The sequence below is a fragment of the Ptychodera flava genome, chromosome 13 (genome assembly GCF_041260155.1).
Source record: "Ptychodera flava strain L36383 chromosome 13, AS_Pfla_20210202, whole genome shotgun sequence".
In the NCBI taxonomy this organism is placed as follows: domain Eukaryota; kingdom Metazoa; phylum Hemichordata; class Enteropneusta; family Ptychoderidae; genus Ptychodera; species Ptychodera flava.
Genome location: NC_091940.1, coordinates 11,741,772 through 11,764,869, shown reverse-complemented (window position 1 = coordinate 11,764,869; position 23,098 = coordinate 11,741,772). Strand labels below are relative to the sequence as shown.

At 37.8% G+C, this 23,098-nt stretch overlaps 2 protein-coding genes across 2 annotated transcripts in view; both read left to right on the top strand.

Moving 5' to 3' along the window:
• LOC139146999 (uncharacterized) overlaps positions 1–481 on the top strand; it is a 2,429-nt gene extending 1,948 nt beyond the window's left edge. Inside the window, exons 4-5 of the mRNA XM_070717851.1 lie at positions 73–207; positions 464–481. Coding sequence (XP_070573952.1) covers positions 73–207; positions 464–481 — 153 coding nt within the window. The remainder of the gene's footprint in view (positions 1–72; positions 208–463) is intronic.
• Positions 482–1,774: 1,293 nt separating this feature from the next.
• LOC139146998 (uncharacterized) lies at positions 1,775–22,829 on the top strand. The gene is made up of 32 exons (XM_070717850.1): positions 1,775–1,798; positions 2,455–2,602; positions 2,974–3,183; positions 5,430–5,536; positions 5,664–5,802; positions 6,176–6,294; positions 6,409–6,571; positions 7,326–7,396; positions 7,715–7,872; positions 8,854–9,070; positions 9,221–9,445; positions 10,764–10,970; positions 11,470–11,781; positions 12,150–12,273; positions 12,588–12,759; positions 13,145–13,239; positions 13,731–13,910; positions 14,346–14,526; positions 14,900–15,066; positions 15,609–15,782; positions 16,271–16,462; positions 16,650–16,829; positions 16,933–17,177; positions 17,972–18,093; positions 18,298–18,466; positions 18,666–18,825; positions 19,364–19,529; positions 19,747–20,018; positions 20,431–20,687; positions 20,998–21,204; positions 21,567–21,816; positions 22,600–22,829. Exons 1-32 carry the CDS (start codon positions 1,775–1,777, stop codon positions 22,827–22,829), a joined length of 5,643 nt encoding a protein of 1,880 aa, XP_070573951.1.
• The last annotated feature ends 269 nt before the right edge of the window (positions 22,830–23,098 follow it).

The window sequence follows — 23,098 nt, the reverse complement described above, 5'->3', positions numbered from 1 at the left end:
ATAATCAAAATTTTCACATTGTATTGCCCTCTATTCTTACTCACAATTTTGTTTGCTTTTACTTTATTTTAGCTAGTTTCGCCATTTACCGGCAACGTCAGACGAGGTGGAACAACGCAAGTAATCATCGCAATATCGGATGAGATAAAGGATACTGAAGTCATTATTGACAACGTTGACCTAGACGATAATAAGCATGACCGGCTGGTATGTTATTTCTGTTCGGAAAACGTAAAACAATTCACATGCGCAGACTTTGCCCTTGTGTTAAACCATCATTGATTTTTTGTACATAACATATAAAATTGTACTCTACATTTTAACCCGATCATCAATTCATCGTTTGCGCGCTAAAAGGAGAGTAAAATTTTAATTTCATGTCGTCTATCAAATCATTAATCATAATTTAAAGACATATAAACCTGTGTGATGATCAATTAAAAATGATTCCCCCGGGCCCAAGATCCACTTGTATCAATAAGGAAACGAAAATGTTCTGATAGTTTTTCTTGAGTGTCCTAGGAGGCAGAGTAAATTCTAATTATTTGTAGGAGTCTTTAACACTCAACAATAAAATCACACGAGAAAGAACTATTCTACTACATGAATGACATTATCAAGAACTCTCAATAAAAGTTTACCAGTTTCATCAGATAGGATAATGACAGAGAAGCAAAAAAATAGACAGCTGTCTGACGCAAATAAACTCATCGTTATCAGATATGTGACAAATGCGAAAAGTAATTTTATCACAGATTTTCCAGATATTCAAAGGTATGCCGCTTGACTTTCCAGATTTTCAAGGGTATGCCACTTGGTACCGTAGTGTCATCAGGTTGCACACCGAATTCTATTCATGTATCAATGAGGAGGATTGGGACTGAGGCCTACATGGACCCTACGCGCTACATCGAGAAACGAAAACCTTTTGAGGCAGATTGGAAAGAAGTGTGCAATGAGTACTACTTGGACTTCGATGTAGTAAGTTCACGATTCACATCATAAAACAATTGATATGTCTTAAATTGGATAAGGCTATACAGTGCGGCGTCGCTACATCGCATACCGAAATTTGAAATGATTGCTGTACTTCAGAACATCATAACTTCTTCCTCCTTATAAATCTGCCACCACACAAATCGGTGCTCAAATGCTCGTTATCGTTCACGGAATGTTGCCACTACTGGATGAAATCGGTCAATGCCTGTCCGAGTAGCAACTGGAATCGTAGTGTCGCTGGAAGCACAATCCAACAAGCTTCGAATCCTCTTACCGCAAAACAACTCGATACCTAAACTATCGCACCAGGAAGAATGCTCATGGTGATAAGGTTCATAAATAATGGGAACGAGGATGCACTGTTTTGTCTTCTTAATGCAAAGATCATGTTTTAAATTCAAGCTGACGTGATTGTATTTCAGTTTTCCGGAAACGCAACGAGTCTTATATCAATATCTGATCTGCGCTTTTGAACGCTCTCCTTCCAACAAATGTACCCGTATTCATTGTAACTTAGCATAGGAAATTTATAAATATAACATGAATAAGTGACGATATGCATCGTGATATGTTGTCATTTGATCGCAGGGTGTAACGGTCAATGGACCAGGAAGACTTTCGCATGGACCAGAAAGGACTGATGAAACCCCCCAACGAATCAGCGAACCGGACACTAGTGACATTGACGATGTAATCAACGACAAGTCAAATGAAGGCAATAACGGTCCTACTTGGGGCAAAGGTCAGTACAATTTTCGTCTTATATTCAACAAAGATGTACGAAAACGTCGATTTTAAAGTATATGTGTAACAGAACGACATCACTAAAGTAAACAGAAAAGTACCTGTGTACAATTGACGATAGAAAACCAATGTTCACTTTGTTCGACGTTATTAGTTGTTATGAATCTACAAACATTCAACATTTAAATGTAAATGGAAAACATATTGTTTTATAAATCTTTTTAAAACACAAACAGGTTTTCTTGACATCTTAAAAATACCGAAGATAGACGATTTAGGTCCACCTTTCAGCACGCGTCCATCTAGTCTCCAGCTTAAAGATGTATTACGTTTTCTGGATGCGGCTGGACAGGCAAGCTTAAAAATTCGGCTGCTTGGGTTGTTAGACGATGTTCAGGTAACGGCAAAGATTAAAAAGCTGCTATGTTCTTACTTAAAATCTATCTTTATTATGTGTCTTTGTTTATAACATGTCTCCTCGAACCCGAGCTGTCTGCTAAAGGTTCAGAAATACGAAGGTCTTATTACGCTGTACTTCTGAATTGTCCAAATTTATATGTAAAATACAAAAGTTCAGGTCTTTATCCTTTGACTTCTTGAACAGTCCCCAACCCCCATCGACCCAACACTGGCAGCTGTCCTGACACTCGTGAAATAAGAGCAACTGTATATGCTTGAGGGTCAAGTTCGTAAGTTTTTGATCATCAACAGGAACAGCTGGCATCCCTGGCGTTGGACTTCAGACGACCAGAGACTCTATCTAGCGATGAACTTCAAGTTTCTCTTAAAGCGAGATTAAAACACAGGGAGAGTGCTTCAAGGTCTGCTTTGACAAATCAGTACCGTGAAATAGAATCACGTACGTAAAAGCTACTGCAAATTTAGAAGTCTACTTATCTTCCACAATAAAGGCTGGAAAAGAGAATAGGCCAACAATTGAGATACACTGTACAGGTTGAGCTAATGCGACGTGAAGAATAAACGTTTGGCAGTTAATTCAATCGAGTGAAATATGTTGGTCATCGACAGGCGTACGGATGCAATTGAATGACAAAGATTAGAAATCTGATTACATTCTGCTGTAGTTTTCTATCTCATATGTCACTGTCGGGAATGTTAGAGACGAAAATAATTCAAATGCTGCTAAAAACCTGTTTTCAAATTTCGCCTAATTCTGATGAATTTACTACATCTGTCATAATACAACATTTCAAAACACATTGCTTTTAGGTTGTGTTGAACTTCATCGTTTCCTACCAAGCGATACCTTCTGTTCCTTCGATGAAGACTGCTTTGGCGCCCACTGTCACACTGAGATTACAGTCTTCAATGTTCCCATCTACATAAAAGCGTTTGTCAGATTGGACCCGTGTGACCTCAAAATCAAAGTCGGTGTCAACGGCTGGAGTAGGCACTTTGATTTAGACGACCTTTGGACAGGTAAAGTATTCAACACCTACGGAGAGGTAAGGTGTTTAACACCATTGGTTGAGCTTTTGTGCATCGGCTTATCTCTATATACTTATCAGTCAGTGCAGCTGTGATAAATGAATAGATCGACTGTCGACAGTAGCCAATATGTGATGAAAATTGTCGAGGGCTCGCCAAATACGGTGTCTTACTAGTATTTGTAATGTGCTTTGTAAAAGATGTTTAGTAAAGATTTATTTAATTATTGATATTGTTTGTATAATAATTCACATCTCGTCAATTCAAAATTTATGCTATATATATGTATTATGTTCGTATGGCAATGTACTTAGAGGGCCCTGATGGACATTACAATTTATTTTGTAAATCAGATTACCCTCGTTAATACCCTTATCCGGATCGTCAAGGTTTAATCATACCCTATTAAAGCTATACGTGGCATAATTTGTTGTCATTATTGGCAAAGATTAAACGTTGACTGATTTCATGAGGGAAAGTCAAAGTCAAATCACTTTGTGCATTGATAAGTGTATGACGTCATATCTTATATCGTACTTGTAAATACGCTCATTCTCGCCTCAGAGCTGTGACTCACAAAATGCAAAATAAGCACAGACAAATCTCTTTAAACAATCGAAAGCAGACCATTGTTAACCGTAAATAAATTTGAGCATGTAATAAACTTTCAAAATATAAAGATTATGTTTATACAGATTAATGTGTGCGTCTCATGTATGTAATAACGCTAAGAATCTAATAACAGATTACACAGACTAAATGTAAGCACTGGCAACTTTGTGATGCTAAATGACTTGAAACAATAACGAGAGTTCCTTCTCAACATCATCTACCGTGTCAACGTGCAATGCGAGCGTAAAATCAACAAAACTCAAAGAAGATCATGCAACTTTCAACAAAATGTCTAGGAATCACCATCACTGTCAAATTTAACAACGAACGCGCGCCTACTTTTGGCTCTCGGCGTGAGCATGACGTTAAACGTATAGTTATTATAGAAATAACGGGCGACGTGCTGACCATTAACGTTTATTTGTGGGCAAGGGCGAGAGGAAAGCCGAAAATTAACGCCGAGCCCGTTAATTTGGCTTCCCTCGAGCCCGCGTCCACAAATAAACGTTAATGGTCAGAGCGGAGTCTGTTATTTCCATTATATTGTCAGCGAACCCAAGAAAACCGTCAAAATTTCCGAAAATTTCAGGAGCGAACGACAACTGGGCCCCAGAAACTGAGCATTACGCGACGCACTGTCACGTGCGCTGTAAAAAATTGAAAAATCCGGAGATGTTTTCAGAAAAAAGTATCCCAACTTGACCTGCAAGTGCTTCAAGTTCATTTTATTTTGTGATTGATTATGATTTACGTTTGAGACATAAAGTTACGATATTTTGAGTTGTTAATCTTATTATTCATATTCACGGACATGTAGACAACCATTACTGTGTATTTGTGGTCAGTCACGTGGTTCAGCTCGACCAATCAAAATGCGACGGGCAGCGCATGGTAATATAATGCATGTTAATGGACGGATTTATTTTGTGTTTTCGTTTCAGCAGAGAGAGCGGTCTCTTCGCGGTCTCTTCGCGATATTTGCCATAGATATTTGCGATATTTGCCATAGATTCAATCCTGCGTTCCGTCTTCATCCCAGGCTTATTGCTACTAAACCTAGGCTGATTTGCAACATAAGTTAGAATGCTTGCAATACAGCGGTGGTCTTCTATAGAAATACTGCCATAGCGTTTTGGCAAACTCACGGAAAAACAAAATCGCGTCATAGTCACTGCCGGGAGCTTCAACACGCAAAGGCCTATGGAGAATGATGTTTTGCTTCAAAGGCATAACATCGCTGGCAAGACTTCAGAATCCCGTACTCTTTCGCTTTAAACTAGAGTGTATACAAATCGCTTTAACTTAATGCGTATAAGATGTTTGTTTTGGTTTATCTACGTTCAACAGGAGAAGAGGATGACAAACACCTGGTTAAGGATTTACAGATTATTCTCCTTGAGTTGCCCTTCTGACTTATTGTCGATAGTGATCTACAAAAGTTGAACGTGGTTTTAATAACTTTGGGATAGATTTTGAATAAATCAAAAATAGCGGGGTAAAGACACCTAAATGGATGTTAGCACCGGTCACAAACATAACATTCGATGCCTCGCCATCTTATTGTTCACTACGTGAATTCGATATTTATCTCAGCCATTTGTTCTTACATTTGTTTGTTTCCGCAGATGGACCTATCGAAGGCGATGAGAGAATTGAGCAAACTAATGAGTTACTTGATTTCCTCGAAGTGTCATTAAGATATAATGTTGAAGGCAATGGACCAAATGTTAAGGTAATTGCTATGACATCATCACTAGTTGAAATTAACTACTATGCGTATCAGGTTACGACTAATTTACTAGCTTAACAGAGAAATCACAGCATTAAAGCCCACTTTCTTGTATTTTTTCCAATGACAGTTCCACTTAGAAGCTAGAGTATGCTCCGCCATAAAGCCTAACATTTGCTTTCCCTACGCCACAATTTTTAACGGGCTGACAATCCAAATGATTCCGTGTTCCGGCTCGTTCACAGTCTCCCATAGAAACAGGAGATCAGGTAAGAGAGTTGATAACTTTAACACGAAGACGAGAAATATCACAAGTAAACCAGTTATTCATCCTTAGTAGCTCAACATTTTTCTCCATTAATAAAGGGAAAGCCATGTAACATGCCGGTGAATTCGCAAACCAAGGTTCAATATGCCTATACGTCTTATTTTAATATTGAATCATGTCAAATGTACACTTCAAAGACTATTACTAAGGAAATACAGATTCAAATTATCATCATCACCATCATCATCATCATCATCATCATCATCATCATCATCATCATCATCATCATCATCATCATCATAACACCTAGTCTTACGGTTTTTGATTTTGTGAAAACGTCTAAAATCAGATAACACACATTTTGAATTTTTCAGTACTTTCTATGGGTGATATAACACTTGGCGATCTTCAGGACATCCTTCAAATCGTCGATCTAGACAGAGAGTTTGTAACCAATCTGATGCAAGACATCCTGGAAATTATTAAAAGCAAGGTATGTGTAATCTGCGAGCATGTTTTTTCTCTGTTCATCTAGCGTCGGAAAAGTGAATGACGAAATACAATGCCATGGATATAAAACAAATGATTCCACTCTATTAACTTACAGAGCCTTGACGAAATACTTACCGAGCTGATCAGACGTTTCGAAAATGAATTCGATAATTTTGATCAGAAGATTTCCTTTGGTAAGGTTTTCGGACCTTACAATAAAGACTTTATACCACCCCAGCAATTTCCCTATGCTTTAGGCCCTATACCGATGATATTCGGTAAGTAATAAGATGCTGCAAATGTAAATACACACGATTATAATCTAGAACATCATAATGATACTCTTGCACTTTTGCTGTCTCTCAGTTTAGCATTGACAATTCGCCATATTATTGAAAGCACATTTCGTCCAGTCGACGTGGCAAAAGGAATGCAGAACATACTCGAAAGACTGGTTTCAATCTGTCAGTTAGCTTTATATACATAATATCTGATACTATCGTTTGAAACTGCTGATTTGGCGAGAATAAAGTAATATGGAGATTGAAATGATAAATGGCCATTACATGTAAGCCTTTCATCGTATGATCGAAGAGAAATTGAGGGCAATTGCGGTGCAGCTTTATTGGATAAAAGTAACTTCAATCATTAGTTCGCTATTTTTGACTGTAAACACAACTTTCCGCGAAGGTTGAATAAATCGGTCTTCAAAAATTATTACATGACAACAAAACTATAAGAATTAGTAATATTATACCAATTTTAAATCAATGATTCAAGCTTACACGTTCATGATGAAAAAGTGACAAGATTCTTGTCTTCTCTTCGAGTTAGCTCATTACCTTTCATTACAGAAATCAAGACGAGCTACAGAACACATTCGATTGAATAATTTTGTTCGTCAAGGGGTTTAAGGATACCTGACATTATAACTTTGCTAATAAAGATAGAACAGGATGAGATTATTTGTTAGGATGGAGTAATTGGTCACGTATGAACATATCACTTACCATGCCATTTTTAACTGATTAGGTTTTGGTGCAGGTGGAAGTTTTTCCGTGGGTTTATCAGCTGATCTAGCAATTATGTCAATGAGCGGAGAGGTTAGTGATATTTATCTTATTTAAAGTACAGTTTCTGTACGTGCTTCATTATTACACTAAGAGACCTTGCCACTCATCAATCAGTATTTTGTGTACAAAACTGTGGTTCTACGCTCTAACTTTAGCTAAATCCTACAATTTTCTGTTGTGAATGGGGTCTGTTTTGTGACGATGTTATCGTCTACGTAATATGACCTTTACTAGCAATATCGTAATGATCAGGTTTATCGGTTACTTATCAATCATAGCGTTTACCATTCTATCTTAAATCTCATCTCGAGTTATATTTTACGAGCCGATGACAATCCTTCAATCTAGCTTACCGGAAGACCAGATATGGGATGCTATGTGTGGGGTTCTCTCGCAATCGGCATCCCAATATTTTACGCTGAGCTGAGATTGACGGGCCATTTGATGACTACAGGGTTTCCCTCGCGAGCAGAGGTAAAATTTGACAGCTTTCCACTGGGTACCCGGTGAGTATAGATAGATACGTCATACGTCAAGATCAATAAAGGAAATTACAATGTTTGAGATCGAACCACCTTCTAGTAAATTTCGCACTACAACAGTGCGAGAATATTATTTACTGTTGTTTTCTATTGTAGTCGGTCGCAAATCCGTTAGATATACTATTATCATTTGTTCCATACCTTTTAAATGGGATAACAAATCGCTTTTTGAAGTATGCAGGGCTGGTCATGACCTGTAATGTTCGAACGAGCTCATGGATTTTCTCCTCACGAAGTGGCTAGTAATGAAATGAGCCTAAGACTTAAGAAAGTTACTTACTTACTTACTAAACATCACTTCATGCCTGTACACAGTTGAGAAAATGTAAAGTGTCTAGTATCCAAGTATAAGAACCGGAATACAACATGCTTTTGAGAAAGTATTACTTTCCATGTAACATGATTTAACCCGGAGTCATTTAATCCTGTTCTCGGATTCGTTTCTTTTAACACATTCTTTTCTATGGCGATCGACTTTGATATCCACTGAAAGTTTTATGGATACGAAAGACAAGCTGCGCTTTTAAGTATATATAACTCTTGCTAGACGTGGAATTTACGAACGCCCTTCCAGATATTCTCGTCTTAGAAGATGCACACCAGATGTACATAGCACAAACTTGGACTTGCTTATATAGGCGGTGATTCTAAATGTGTTACCTTTGTCGTTTTCTTTTAAATCACTGTGATACTTGTCTTAGCCTTCAGTCACATTTCAGTCCTTAGCATACCGGAGGTGCATTAAAGCAGTCGTTCTGATCACTTCGCAAAATGAGTTCTTGAACTGAGAGCACCTATACACTATAAGCTATAAGCTTTGATTTAAGTGTAGCACTTTCCAATGCAACTATGTTATTCTTGAAATCACGCTAACTTTGTGTTTGTTTCCCGTCCTGTGATATTATTGAAATTACTCTAATATTTGTATTCCTTTCCCTCTCCCAGAGCCCGCATGGACCTATCCATCGTTCCCCTAAAATTGGAACTCAGAGCAAGACTAGTGTTTGAAATTAATCTACCATTTTTAAAAGTTAAGAAAGTATTGATCAATGTCAAGCTTTGGGGATATGCAACACCAGAGATATGGAAAAATATCTTTAATCACGGTGACTTGGAACCAGACAAAACTCCACCGACATTCAGAAAGATAGATATACCAAAGGTGAGTTGCAAACCATTTCACGACGCATTACAGTCGACAGTCTGTATACAACGATCAACTTAAGTTTAAAAATACCCGGAGACATGTCGTTGGAATCCAAGCCACAGCCATCTTCTTCATATCATATTTGTGATTTGTTTCAATTTTCAGAACGATCTAGAAAAGGAATACATGCGAGAAGTAACACCCGTCAACCGTTGTAAAGTAAGCCAGGTCGCTGGAAGGGACCACGTCGAGCCGGCCTTTGAGTTAGCTGTATCAGTGGATGACGATCGGAGTGAAGTAGATTTAACATTCTGCGTTGGGACTTATCAAAGCGGGTGTGATGTCCTGAAAGATCAAACAATGGGCGGACCTTCGATTATTGTTGCAAGTGTAAGTTACATACTGTCAGTATTTTCCAACGCATGCAAGGAAATGGAACATGCGTGTTGTGATGGCAAATTGTTGGTCCCGTCACATATGGTTACTCAAATTATATATATATATATATATATATATATATATATATATATATATATATATATATATATATAAGTATTACAATACGATATATATGTATAGTATTACAATACGTTATATATATATATATTATATATTATATATATATATATATATATATATATATATATATATATATATATAAGGTATTTACGATACGCGATGACACAAAACGTTTGATCTTGTGTCTTGCCTACCGCAACCCAGCTCTTGACCACATCGCCCATCTTGTAAAGTCTTACTGACTATCATTTAAAAAGCAAAATCCTACAAAGGTTTGGATTTAGAAGGTTTTCAACTTGCATATTTATCCCATATCAGTGGAATTAATTCGCTTGACTCTATCCTACAACATCACTGAAGCTCGAGTAGAATGCATACAATGAATGCTTTTCCTTTATTGTTAAACAGCATTCCTGGCAAATTGAAATTCATCTTAATTTCATCTCTGTAATTTTCAACACTGGCGGACGCAGCTTGCAATTTTATCATAGAAATCCTTAGTTGATATTTCGTATACTATTTTCTTGATAAATTATTCATATGTCTGCATTTTTACATATATATCTGCCTATCTATTTTCAGTCTATCTATCTATCTATCTATCTAACTATCTATCTATCTATCTATCTTTATCTCTGTATGTCTGTCTATCTATCTGTGTAAGATTTCCCTCTTCAAAGTATGCATTAGAAGTCATAGAAGTGAAAGATAAGCGTCATGTACACTGTAGACATTGTATTCGAAAGATTTGATGACATCTGCGTTAAAATATTGATTGAAAAAACTTTCATGTAACTTGTAGATTAATTTGTGAATAGCTTCATTACATTACTCAGGCCGATGTTTTGAAGTGCACTTCACCACTCTTGGCTACTAAAACAAGAGGCTACTTATCATTTTGTTGCCCTTACCTGATACACGTTGTGTATGCTTTGCTTTTTGCTTCCATGCTGAGTGTATTCTTGATCACATGGTGTAGGCTGACCAGGATTTTACAGTAATATCGCACCTTTCAAGAAAACCTAAGTTGGTGTCCTATGACGTCATTTAAAAGTCATCTGTGATTTTGACGTCTAATGTCCCAGAGGTCCCTAAGACCGAATTTACTACGAAACTCAATAATTACATTTTCCTTTCAACTGCATAAGAACTAAGAAATGGTGCATTGATATGAATTGTGCTCTTCTAGGTGTTACCTGGCGGTGTTCCTCTACATTTCACCGTAAAAGCAGTCAATTCGGCGAAAGAGGTTTCAGTGGCAACGTGCATCATTTCTACGTATGACCTAACGCTTCCAGGCGGTAGAGTCACGCCCGAGTTTTCTTCCACCAGTCGACCCAACGCACTGAGAGCGTCGGCTGTAGTTCATGATGACAGCATGCTAGTTGGAAAAAAGGTAAGTTGCATTCAAGACGCGTTCCATGATTATCGTAGGTAGATAAAAGTAGAGTAACTGAAAATGTGTTTACAGTACTGAATGACGTTGTTTTCGTTTTTCTTGAGTACTAACTTTTTACATGTATCTCAGACAGATTAGGACAGATGAAATGATTAGTGGACTCAAAATACCCAGGATTTTCTTATGCACTGCAAACATAAATAATAAATTTACTAACCTAATTTACTTGTATTTACTCCAAAGTAGACACACATGTTACACCTTTGCCTGGTATCAGTGAACAAGCATTATGTTTTTATTTTTGCGACTTAGTTTGTTTCCTGTTTATAATGAAAAAAGATCACAACTTCTTAATCACTATATCAAATTTTTATTTTTATGGAAAGCATCACAATAAGTTCTTACAGGTAGGAAAAGTTTATTCAAAACATTCCATACAGTATCTTCAGTAATTCAATTTATCTCATGTAAGACGCAATTATTTTTCTGAACGCAGGAGGGAGTTGGGTTTGGTTTAAAGATCCATGGTGATCAAACGGTACCTTGGAATAATGTTACTTTACAAGCACTTGGATCTGGAGTTGTGGAATCAAATTCATCACCGTTAGATCACTTCACGTCGGAAAGGAAAGGACGCCTCGACTCTAAACCACACGGAGTGAAATCGTTCACCTCTGCATACAGATGTGCCGAGTACTGCCTGGGATTTCCACCCACTAAGTGTATTAGTTTCAACTACGACTATGGGGACAATGGCCTGTGTGAACCTCTAGAGGAAATTGAAGGTCGTAGAGTTGGACTGCACGAGGTAAAAAAAAATTTGAAAATTATACGGTGGATGGCTGGATTGATAGATAGATAGATAGATAGATAGATAGATAGATAGATAGATAGATAGATGGATAGATAGATAGATAGATAGATAGATAGATGGATGGATGGATGGATGGATGGATGGATGGATGGATGGATGGATGGATGGATGGATGGATGGATGGATGGATGGATGGATGGATGGATGGATGGATGGATGGATGGATAGATAGATAGATAGATAGATAGATAGATTGATTGATTGATTGATTGATTGATTGATTGATTGATTGGTTGGTTGATAGATTGATTGATTGATTGAAAGCTCTACAGTCACAAAAAACGTCTTAATCTCTCCTATAGTCTGGTTACTTTCACTACTTTGAGAGATTAGGAGTTGGACATACAGTACGGTTCAGTCATGAAAATCTACAACTTCGTCACAGCGACGTCCACTACTTCAATATGCATATACATAACGTTCTCGGTAAGTGTTGTGTTAACGTTGTTGCATACATTGTGATGTCGTCTTTGGGATTTAGATACCGAATATTCGGCGATTATAAAAACGCTATCTCTTATCGCCTTAAAACATATAATCTTTTCCATTTGCAAAGGTAGAATGACAAGTGATTTAACTTTAATATCACCTTGTATAAGTCCCTGCTAAACTATTTATTAGTATACGCCAACAAACAAAATAATACTGTTTGCTCATGTTGAACTATTGTGTTCGTATGAATGATCGTGCATGAATGTTTTTAATACCCCTTACAAATGTATATTTTATGTCTCAACAAGGATATGAAAACGTAATTTCATCAAAAGCCATTGTTGTGGACTTCGAGCCTCCTGAACCCGGACCAATTCAAGGAGCTTTATATGACCAACAGAATCACGAAAGCTGTGTTGACTTTGTTCCTGACGAATGGGAAAACAGGTGTATCGAAGAAACCCCTTTGGACAATCATAGGTACGCCAAATGTTATTATACTTGACCATGTTTTGGCTGTAATACTGACGGTTGGTACTAACGGTGGGTGTTTTTTTCAAGCAAAGACGATAAACATGACACATTAGAAGGATGGTATGCTGTACAAATTGATCAGTTATTGAGTAACACAACAAGGCAGCGTTTTCTTTGATTAAGCTAAGTATTATCGCTAAGTACTTTATACGTTTTGCGATAGTGCGACTTCCGATGTCTATAGTTCGACCAGGTATTTGCACACTAATTTAATATTTTTTTTCTGTGATGGCAGTCTGAAAGTTTATCTCATTTGTACATGACACTCATTAATTACCTATGTCTTATTGTCGAGGAAAGTGTACATGTTCATCATTTCTACATTCAACAGATATGTCATAGATGGTTCTGGATCGAGAACTGTGTTTAATGGACATGAACCTCTCGTTGACCTTCTGTACACGAGAGCAAATAAATATGTTTCGGGTATGTTAATTCGTGAAAGTTGTTCAAAAGTTCAATCCGTATGCTGTTATTTTATTTTGTATCATACATGGACCGTTAGATTTCAGATAAGCAAACTCATGGAATATAATAATTGCGAGTGCACTGTCATTCATAGATTCAATAATTCAGGATTTTGATATGTAAATGTACAAAATATGTACGTTTAGATAATAAACCATGTTCTTTGTGGAAACTCTCACATTGGCTTTATCCTCGAAAAGTATGTTTTCCGGTCGTAGGGACTGATCATACAAAACTATCTACTCATTGTTAATTCAATACAATTGTATAGTATTGTACGCTGATAGCAGACACACAACAAATTAACACATGCTAGGATTTTAGTGTCAATCAGTCTCATTGATCAGTGACTACAATATTTAAGTTTTTTGGTGAAGCAAGTACGCACGATCTGTTCATAGCTTGAATTTTCATATGAAAATTATAAAACATATTTAAAACAATTTCAGCCAACTGGGATGGCTTCCATGACGATGAGACGGGTATATTTGGCTATACATGGACCGTTGGAACGGATCACTGCCTGGACGATATCCACCCACACAAAGATCCACACTCTCACTTGTTTGATGAGAGTGAATGGACACACGTAGGGGTTGCACACCCTTTACCAGTACCGTACCTTCCAGGTGATCTGCTTTCTCTGCATATTTCCATAAAGCATGTAAAGTTGTAAAAAATTCTTTGTTCGCTTTTCTTTGTCTCTTCTGATAAGCGACCCTAGAACTCAATTTTAATTCTGTGTCTGACAGGTATAAAACCCTCTCACAAAAGAAACCGCGAAAATTTGCGAGAAGTTCAAAACATGCATGACAGTTACTGCAGTGTGAATTTTCCAAGCCAATGACGATTACGTACCTATACAGTTGATTCGAAGAGTCATATCGGTATGACAATATTTCGGTGTAATGAATTCGTATTAGGCAGTGAATTACTATTCAAAGTCGTAAACCAGCGCTGTCATCAATCTACTAATAATTCTGAAACGGAGACATTCTTAACATGGAAGCCTAAACCTGCAATATGTTAGGTTTAAATGAATGTAAATTTATTTGTCTACTCAGATGGGCTCTATCATGTGACGGTGAGGGCGCTGAACAAAGTTGAACTCGGTGGGCCACTAGCTACGACTGTTTGCCATACCACCCCCTATACCATCGACAACACGCCTCCGATTGTACACGAAGTGTTCAATGTTCATTACGACGATACAAACTGTACAATACACACAGAATATAATGTCAGGTACAGGATGTATTCTGAACGTGTTTATCATTTTATTCCATTCTCCAGTTGTAAGAAACACTGTTGAACTTGTCAGTATACGCTTTTGGTATGTTTGTAACCAGGTGTCGAATAAACCCGGCATTGGTAGTTCCGACCACTGTCACAATACGCAAAAAGTACACGGTGGCACATGGCACTAAGTATTCTGAGGTCTCTCAGTAATTCTCTTAGCAATGTCTGGAGAATCTAAGACTTACCGCAACCTTGAAGAAGTGAACGTTGCATATTATTATCGTGTGACTTTGGGTTATCATTGTCGAACCCCTTAGTATAAATTGATGTAAAATATTGTTCCATATATTATCCATGTTATACATCTTATTTTATTCAGCGATGACTTGTCAAATATTAGAGAAATTGACTTTGGACTTGGTAGAAGTTCTCGAGATGTGTACATCATGGACTGGCTGAGGGAAAGCAACATCACTCATATCGCTGTATATTTTTGCGTTCCCGATGGAATACCAACGTGGATCAAGATCAGAGCAATAAATAATGGTACACTGATATTTATAAATAAGAAACATTCATATTTAAGCAATAAACCACACCCAGCAACGTTATATCATGAGATTTTGACCACTTCACGACATATATGCACTAGCGATTGCATATATGGACTGAACTGGTAAACCGAGAGGTAAACTGTCGCTAAGGTGGTTTTATTGCTATTGTATCATAACAATATACAGAAATGCTGTTGTAAAATGCCCAAAAAGGAGTTTTTCTAGCGTGTTCTAACTGTGCTATATCGCGAATACAGCGTGGTTTCGAATTTTAACCAATCAGATTGCTTTGTTTGCGCCATCAATATGCTGGTATGATATAATACCTACTATTGGCCACATTTTTACTCGTAATCATGCCAGAGTTTCCTAAATGTCGAATTCGTCCTAAAGAAGTGCAATGTTTCATCCAAATGGAAAAGTTAAACACAGTGAACCTTTAGTATTAAAAACGATAAAAGCACTTGCTCTACAAAAACAGTGTAATACTCTGTGACTATCAACAATTAACATTATTCAATTTGTTTTATTCAGTCGATCTTCGTACAGTTGGCTTCGCACCGTCACCACTTATAGTAGATACAAGCCCGCCCATCCCTGGCGAAGTGTTTGATGGTACTGTGCATGACCATGATATCGATTACCAATCCAACAGAGATAGGATCTGCGCCAGCTGGCACAACTTCTACGATGAAGAAAGCGGTATCAGTGAGTGACTCCTACTTCCCATTTATATCAAGTAACATGTATGTTGAATGAAACAACTTAGGGGTGCATGACTTCATTCGCTTTTTATACTTGCTGCCACTCTGCTGTAAACTTTAGTTGAAATATGTGGATGAAATTAAATTATGATCTGCAAATGGTGACAGTAGTCTGTTCAAAACAAATATGTAAAAGTGGATTCTTGTTGACGAAATCCTTATCCACTCACAAGAAATCATTTCAAATCGAACTTTTAATGTGGCGCAATACGTTAGAGTATTATTCATGTAAACGGTATATATCTGATATTCAAAAGCATACGGAATATCCAAAAACTGATAGCTCACAGAAGACGTGGGAGCAATTTACGTAATGTGGGATGGAACACGGTCCCTCCAAGGATATTGAAATTCCTCATCCACTGTAAATGGTGTAAGAGGAAGAAGTTTATATTGCATTTTACAAATCAAATATTGTTCGTTTTTTTTTAGGACAGTACGTTTGGTTTGTTGGAACGTCACCTGGCGATAATGACACTGTTCCGAACATGGAGCTGAGTCATACCGAGTACAGAGCATGCAGTGATGACGTTGTGTTAACACACAATGTAACTTACTATTCAACAATCATTGCCTTCAATGCTGGACACAGGAATTTACAAACATCAGTGACAACTGATGGCGGTAAGTTAAAGTCGAAAATAACAAGGCAACTCTATCAGATGGGGTCACACAGGGTATAATAGCACCTTGCCAACACATTTCCAATACCAGATGGCGAAATGGATAATCTTACTATGCACTGTGGCATAATTTCAAATAGTCATAAACTTGTGGAAGTTTGATGCAGATACTATGCTTCTTTCTGTAGTTTTGTATGATGCAACGCCTCCGGAAAGTGGATGGATAAAAGACGGGCTGAATCCAGATGAAGATGTGGTGTTTTCATCAGAACCATCGACTGTTTCAGCTAATTGGGATGGCTTCTCTGACCCTGAATCAGACATCAAGGAATATAGTGTGACTGTGTGGAGAAAACATGCAGATACAGGTGAGCACTGTCGTAGAGATGGGAAATTCCAAAATTCGTGTATCAATTCTTTATGGATCGATATTTATGCTCTCTCTCAATTTCGATTATCTTGCTTATTCAGATAACGCCACGTATCCAACAACCATAATACATGAATCAGAATCGGTATCATCCAGCTCAAACTTTATCAATTGGCACCATTTCCACCTACGCGAAGGTGACTTCGTGTATGTCGAGTTAGATGCCATAAACAACGCCCTCAGTGGCACTGATGTCTCAACAGATGGCATTATCATCGACCTGACTGAGCCAGTATTGTATTTTGTCGGGGACGGACGCACTCCTGGAATAGACCAACGGTTTACAGTATGTCTGATGATACCATGATTTTACAATTGCATTTTCAATTCACTTTGAAAGGGACAATAGTTGTAACTTTTGAGATTGTTTCACCATTCTTGTCTGTATGTCAAGCTCTTGTTCTACTCCCCGAATTATCTTGACGCACCTGCTGTTTGTAGACACAACGTCTATATGTATTATATGCACGGTTATTGTTTACATTTGAATGCTAATCTGGACTAGAAATCACTGTCAATAATTACAATACAGTTCTTACATACATAGGCTGAGTTGACACGCTGAATACTCTGTATCCCAACATGCTTATGGGAGTAAACAAGAAAAGGTAGTTGACATTAAAGCGAGAGAATGGTGAAAAATTCATCATAAATTACGTCTACATTCTCGAACAGACCTTTAATTTTGGATAAGATACCCCTTGTTAGGTTAAGATTTAATGGACAAAAAATGCTTTGGCCTCTTAAATTTGGTAAAAAATTTAAGATCAGCGACCTGAGAGGGCGTTTGGTATGGTGGAAATATGGAAGATGACTCCTTGCTTGTAAAGTTTCCTTGATTGCAAACAATGGCTTGTGTTGGATCATGTGGTATTTTTGACGTAATTTTATGGTATTGGATGATTTTAACACAATTTTATAATAGTAAATGGTTGGGATTATCCTGGTCCATCGCTTTAAGTCAAGTAACTCAAATATCGACAGAAGAAAAATCTCGCGAGACCCTTTTGCTGAATTACCAGTACAACGTTATTTTCAGTTAATAATTCAGTTGCACAAATCATTATATTCATTTCGAAGGCAAGCACCAATCAGCTGTCAGCGAATTGGAGATTTCAAGACGCTGAATCAGGTATTGATCACTACAAGCTGAGTGTATATGAAACATTTGGCGGGACAAGAAAACAAATATTTCCATTTAGGTAAGCAGATTTTACATAAGGAACCATTCATCAATATTACTGTATTCGTTTTCTGATACCCAAAACGTTATGAAATCGATCAATCACTAACCATATGCGGGCGTAGATTAGTCCAAGCAAACCATCATTTCTGATCTAATTGGTTGAAAAAAATAGGAATTTCAAACACAAATACGCCAGTATCCTCTCATTAATGTGCCGCAGTGAACCGTACGAGACCCTACACAAGACATCCACAATATGGACCTCTACAGAAGAGCTTTCTCTTAAAACTGGCGGACATTATGAGGTGCGAGTGTCGGCGGTCAATGGTGCGGGTCTTACCAATGTACAAGATACGAATGGTGTCATTGTTGACCCGTCCCCTCCTGTGGTAAGTGTTCTTTTTTCCTGAGTATTATAATATACCTTGAGGCAATAGAATGTTTTCTTGTGATCTAATTCCGAGGGTGAATGGTAAGAACGAAGAGCCACTGTAATTCAAAGAAATAATTTTGCTTCACGGCAGAATAGAAACTGTTGTTTGGTAAAGACAATACATTGACATTTTCTGGATTTTTTGTATTCCGTAGATGAGGGCGCTCTCTCTCGGGGCATTTACTCCAGGAAGTGAAGAGCTTTTCGACGGCTATGTGATCAGCACAGACAAGGCAGGTATCAAGGCATATTGGAAGGGTACAGATTTCGAAAGTGGTATCGATGGATATTTCGTCGCCGTTGGACAACATCCAGGTATGTAATTCCATCGATTAACACATGATCGTACCCATGTCAGAAAACAAGCATAAACTGTTATAGCACATAAATGACGTCACAATAGAAATTTAAATTACATCAATCAAATTATTTAAATAGAAATATAGAATATCCCTATTGAGTTATAACATACTATTTGAAGGGACCATAACTGTGACTTTTGATGATAATTTACATGACTTTCTTCAGCACCTCATAATGTATTGAAATACAAAGGATAGGGCTTGTGAACAAGAGCATTGTGTAAAAGATGATTATTGACAGGGTAACTCTAGTCCGACAAAAGTTAAGATTACTAAGATAATATTGATCATAGCACATATACAATCTTTGTCGGCAAGTTGAACGCTATGATTTCTAGACTCCTCAGGGAGTAGAACTAGAAGCTGCAGTAAACAAACATAGCTACGAAAAATACCTGAAAATACGTATAATGGTTACTGCGATTAAATTGAGCTTTAAGATGACAATTAGATCGCACGTACAGTTTTTGATTGTTGGATTTCTTCTTAAGGTGGAACTGATGTCCTTGATTTCACCAATTTTGGACCTTCATCCGGTGGTTACATCGGGGATATCACCCTTGACCTGTACGATGAATCAAATGATGGACCAGTCTACTACGTGACAGTCAAGGCACAGAATGGTGCGGGAACATTCTCAGATACAATGACGTCAAGGTATATCGGAGATCAATACTACATACTTCTAACAGTTGAGCGTATTGTTTTGAATATGTTAATTGTAACATTATCACTCAAGTACCTGCATAGCTTTCAAGAGGATGTATTCTATATAATTGCAATCGTCCACTTTTATATCATACACATTTTATCAGCCACTAGAAATTCGTATGTTATGAAACTAGTTCATCACCACCTATGATTGTCGTTTTAGTCCCTTGAAATTGGTTTCTGGTGACAAAATTGGATTTGTGATTGATGGAGCTAATCAGCCAGAAAGTGAAGGGGACGATGTCGATATTGATGTCGACTATCAACTAGAAAGCGGTACTGTAACAGTACAGTTCCACGATTTTGAGAGTGCACAGCATGGCATCGTTCATTACGAATGGGCTATTGGACGATCGCCGCTTGCAGATGATGTCCAACCATACATCAGTGTAGGTATTGTTCAGCCAGATGAAAAGGAAGATACAATCGGAGAAGGTAATTCAAAATATAATCAATTTTTGATGATCGTCTTTATATGACTAATAAGTCACTTAGTGTTATTTGTTATCACATAGAAAGACGGCATTTCTGGCAGTGCCTAAAATAAATAATGTCAGGAGAAATGTATCAAATATGGCACCTGATAATCTTCGTACTAAAAAATGACTAGTACCATGGAAAATATGGTATCTGCTCAACACAAATCTGACGTACTAACTACTGGTCAGGCCAAATTGTAGAAATTATAGTTTTCGATGCCAATGTGCGATAGGCAAACTTTCGATTTATTTTAAAGCTGATCTTCATGAACTTGCAATTATTCGATTGACGGCTAACTTTAATAGTTTTCGCTTGCCCGAACTTTATGAGCATCGTTGTATATTATTTTTATCACCACTTTTCACAGGTATACACGGCTTTGGAATAGCTCAGTCCCTGCTACCACTGGAACCAGGAATTACTTACTACACAACCGTGAGAGCCATCACTGGATCTGGTAATGTACTTGAATCTTCGTCCGACGGTTTTATTGTGGACACTACGCCCTCGTCAATGAAGATAAACAAATTTATACATAACATGGCGGTAGACACGATCAACGTCACTGACAAATCCGACAATGACTTATCAGTTTCAGATGATAGAGCATCTGGTTGTTATCAGGTAAGCTCACAGACGGTTCTACTTGACCCGGAATTCGTCTAATATTTTATGGTGGTGCAATGTTTATCGCGGCTATAGCTATGCCTTGTTTCTTACATTGGCTTGAAGGAAGTCAGTTTCCGCATTATATCATATAATTGAATGTAAAACTGTGAAAGTTAGGGAATGTCATCTCTGTCCGGGTTCTTAAATCTTGCAGATATGTGATTGACGGAAGAAATATGTTGAATCATTCTATAACAACAGCAGTCTCATTTGTTTCTCTCAATAACAAGAGATCTTTTTTTTTGGTGTTGACTACTGATAACAGAGTGCGTCGGAATCACCAGCTGTTTCATGGATAGTTGAAGACGCAGAAAGTGAAATTGCCTTCACCGAATTCTGCTATGGGACCTATCCAGGAGCGTCAGATGTATACAACTGTACAGAAGCTACTAGTGTAGACGGTGTGCCAAGTGCACTGGTTCAGCTTGACGTAAATAGACCAAACATATTGACAGTCAAATCCACCAATAAGGTGAGGCATATCAAGAGATATACAAATCAACCCATACTCTCTTGTATGTAATGTGTTGGCACATTGAGACAGTTCTGACCATATTGTGGGCTGCTGTCGTCGCCATTTGTACTGAAAATTCCAAACTTTATTTTCAAGACCGCGTACTTCTGCTTTATCATCGAGATAGTCTTGAAGACACCATACGTCAGGTGACGATACAGTCATGTTCCGCTTTTATTTGGGATTTCACAAGGCATTTTCTCAGTAAAATGCATAATAAAAAGGGTTGCATCAGAAAAAATATGATCTGTTAATTACAGCCAGGGCAGCTCCTCAGGCAAGGTATTTGATAAGCATACAATGTGAATTTGGATTCACAGGTCAACCTCCAAGCAGAAGCAATATCTGGGTCTATTACAGTGGATACAACTCCCCCTATTGCTGGCACAGTGGTTTGTCCTTTATTCGTAAGAACTACTGACTCTCTCAAATGCTCATGGTCCAGCTTTGAAGACAGAGAGAGCGGGATAGCTTACTATAAATTTGGTGTCGGCGTTTCCGAGGGTGAAGACTCACTACTATTTCCCTTTGTTGTGGTAGATTCATCCAGGAACGAGTATACAGCTAAAGGTAAATTCAATTATGCCAGCAGATTGCACACTGTGACACTGATGTAACGTGTTCCAACCAGCTCAGCTGAACGCAATAATCCAGTCTTGTATAAGCTTTGTCGTGCCCGATCATCATTGGTCACTGACTATATTTTATTTGAATTCTTTACGGACATTACTCTAGTGGCGCTTTGTATTTAACTGCCTTCAAACAGAGTAGACCAAGGTTGTCTGAAGACCACGTTTGTCTGACTTGCTTTACTTTATTTGACTTTGCTTGCAACAAGTTTCAAGCTGCCGAATTGACAAAAGATAGCTTCTTAAGGTAAAATGCTCCTCGAAGTTAATAGACTTAATCATTTGCTCAAACTTTCCTCAAGGAAAATATTCTCTTCCAAAATAAACAATAAAAATCAGAGGTCACCGTGCCAATAACCATTATTACTGATGTGTACACCGATATTTGAAATTCAAAATGGCCGCCATCCCTGTGTTTAGTGTATGAAGAAAAAACTAATATTCGATTTCACAAAAATAAGAAGATGAACATTTTACTGACTCCAAGAGCTTAATCAAACTGAGTCCAAACAAGCGTAGATCAGAAACGCATTGCAAAAGTGAGTGTCCGAATATCTGTCCCCGAGGCGCTCTCTGCCTTAAATGATAAAATGTCGTAGGCTTTTTCAGAGATGGTAACTCGGTACTGTAAATACTGAAAGGTCACGCCTAATAGTCTATGCTGCTATGTTTCAATTCCTATTTGCTTACGTATTCATCTCTCATCTTGACAATGTCCCTATAGGTTTCACTGGTGGTAGACTGAGAGCGGGGAACTACTACGTCACAGTGTCTGCAACCAATGGTGTCGGCGATGAAGTCAATGCTTACTCGAACAGGATCACCGTCGACGAAACACCGCCCATAGCAGGGAAGGTAACCGAACTTTCTGGTATGGATGAAGTCAATTTTGGTGATAAGGAGAACAAGACCTACAGATCCCTTGACTGTTCAACTAATGACGGTAAATCGTGATCAGTTGTTCGTTTTGTTTCGATTTCGAGCAGTTTTCCCCTTATCCCGGTAAAGGCGTTTGTGCTGTCGTTGTATTTGGCATTCTTGCTCAATGTAAGGTTACTTATTCGGCATTCCACCGCTACAGTCCACTACCTTTTTTGAATAGTTCGGCGATCTTTCAGTTTGTGGCGCCTTTCTAATTGTCGAAAAATTGTCGAAATTATCTCGTAATAGAAGGCTTAAGTATTTCCCAGTTGACAATTGTGAAAGGTTAAATCAATGGTTTT

Coding starts and splice junctions, on each gene's coding strand:
- LOC139146998 (XM_070717850.1), top strand. CDS start 1,775: ATGTACGAAAACGTCGATTTTAAA. Junction 9,071..9,220: donor GAAAGATAGATATACCAAAG/GTGAGTTGCAAA, acceptor TTCAATTTTCAG/AACGATCTAGAAAAGGAATA. Junction 13,911..14,345: donor ACCAGTACCGTACCTTCCAG/GTGATCTGCTTT, acceptor TTGTCTACTCAG/ATGGGCTCTATCATGTGACG.